Source organism: Trichoplax adhaerens, genomic scaffold, assembly GCF_000150275.1.
Source record: "Trichoplax adhaerens TRIADscaffold_313 genomic scaffold, whole genome shotgun sequence".
Classification (NCBI taxonomy): Eukaryota; Metazoa; Placozoa; class Uniplacotomia; order Trichoplacea; family Trichoplacidae; genus Trichoplax; species Trichoplax adhaerens.
In genome coordinates this window covers 1,111-2,648 of record NW_002061213.1, presented here as the reverse complement: position 1 = coordinate 2,648, position 1,538 = coordinate 1,111, and the positions used below count along the sequence as shown (strand labels likewise).

The 1,538-nt window shown below is 32.6% G+C and overlaps 1 protein-coding gene across 1 annotated transcript in view; it reads left to right on the top strand.

Annotated features, from left to right (window-relative positions):
• The window catches only part of TRIADDRAFT_62683 (uncharacterized protein), a gene marked incomplete at both ends in the record, with an annotated part of 5,535 nt that extends 4,280 nt beyond the window's left edge, over positions 1-1,255 (top strand). Inside the window, 5 exons of the mRNA XM_002118625.1 lie at positions 67-194; positions 271-426; positions 492-597; positions 700-846; positions 995-1,255. Coding sequence (XP_002118661.1) covers positions 67-194; positions 271-426; positions 492-597; positions 700-846; positions 995-1,255 — 798 coding nt within the window. The remainder of the gene's footprint in view (positions 1-66; positions 195-270; positions 427-491; positions 598-699; positions 847-994) is intronic.
• Between the last annotated feature and the right edge of the window lie 283 nt (positions 1,256-1,538).

The following is a 1,538-nucleotide window of genomic DNA, read 5'->3' as shown; positions in this document are numbered from 1 at the left end:
CTTCGAGTAGCCCAATTCTAATTCTTTTTATTTACGAATCTCGCTATTTCGTACTACTACATTTAGGAGTGTAGACGAGCTTGCGGCGGGCATGGTTATTCATCGGCCTGCGGTATAGGTCATATTTATAATAATTGGTTAGCGACTTGCACATACGAAGGCGAAAACACTGTTATGTACCTTCAGTCAGCTAAGTAAGTTTGTAAATTAAATAGACTAAGAAAGACATTTATAAAAGTAAGAGAATACATTAAATTAACAATTTTTTAGATATTTACTTCGTTGTGTCAAGAATCCAAAGTCTGCACCTTTAGGTGTATCAGCAGTCTTACATAATCCACCATGTAAACATTGGGATATTAAGAATATGCAAGATCTAGAGAAGACGAATACAGTACTAGAAGCTTATAGAGCTAGAGCATATAAGTAAGTAATCGACACAAATACCGTAACTAGCTCTATTATATCATTAACTCTGCAATCTTTGACAGAAAAGTAGCTATTGCTGATAAATACCTTCGCGAATTACAATCTGGTGGCGATACTAGTTACGATGCTTGGAATAAATCTGGAATTAAATTAGTGGATTGCGCAAAGGTACTTACAACTGTTTAAAATATTTTAGTTAATCTCGGCTTTAAGTTTTTTCTTCACTATTTTTAAATACTAAGTCTATACTATTTTCTGCTCGTTCTACAGGCATTTACTCACTATTTCGTAATAAAGACATTTTTTAATATGATTGAGAAATCGCGCTTGGGACAATCTTGTCATCTACAGTTACATAGACTATCTATTCTGCTAGCTTTACATGGCATAGATCAAAATACTGGCGATTTTATGCTTGTAAGTATTCTAAATAAATTTACTATTAACACAAACATAATATACATAATTATCGTTGGCGATAAAGATCGTATCATTGTACTTTATTAATCGTCGCAAGTTAAAACTAAGCGAGCACTAATTGAAATTATAACATGTATTTTATCAGGACAACTTCATCGATTTTGAACAAATCAAACTCATTCGAGTAAAAATATTAGAACTATTTAGTGAAATTCGACCGGTCGCAGTTTGTTTAGTTGACGCATTCGATATACCGGATCAGACGCTACTATCTGTTCTCGGTAGATATGATGGCGACGTTTATAACAAACTATTCGAATGGGCAAAAGAGGCGCCTTTGAATAAAACTCAAGTTCGTTATCTATTAGTAGTAGTCATAGATTGTGTGTTCGTTTATTTAGCTTAGGAAAAAACATGGAAGAAAAACTTTCATCGCTATTAATTAAACAGTTATTATAATTGATTTGATTTAATTGTTATTTATATTGTAGGTACATTCATCATATGATAAATACCTTCGGAACCTGCTTACAAGCAAGTTATAAAGAGTTTATGTCGCTGAATTATCTTCGGATAATATTTAAGATAGATCTCAAGTTATCTGTTATCTTTGGTCACTCAGCTAAAGGCTTGATCTTAGTGATCATACTCGTATGGATTACATCGTACAACAAAATATCATATCTCGA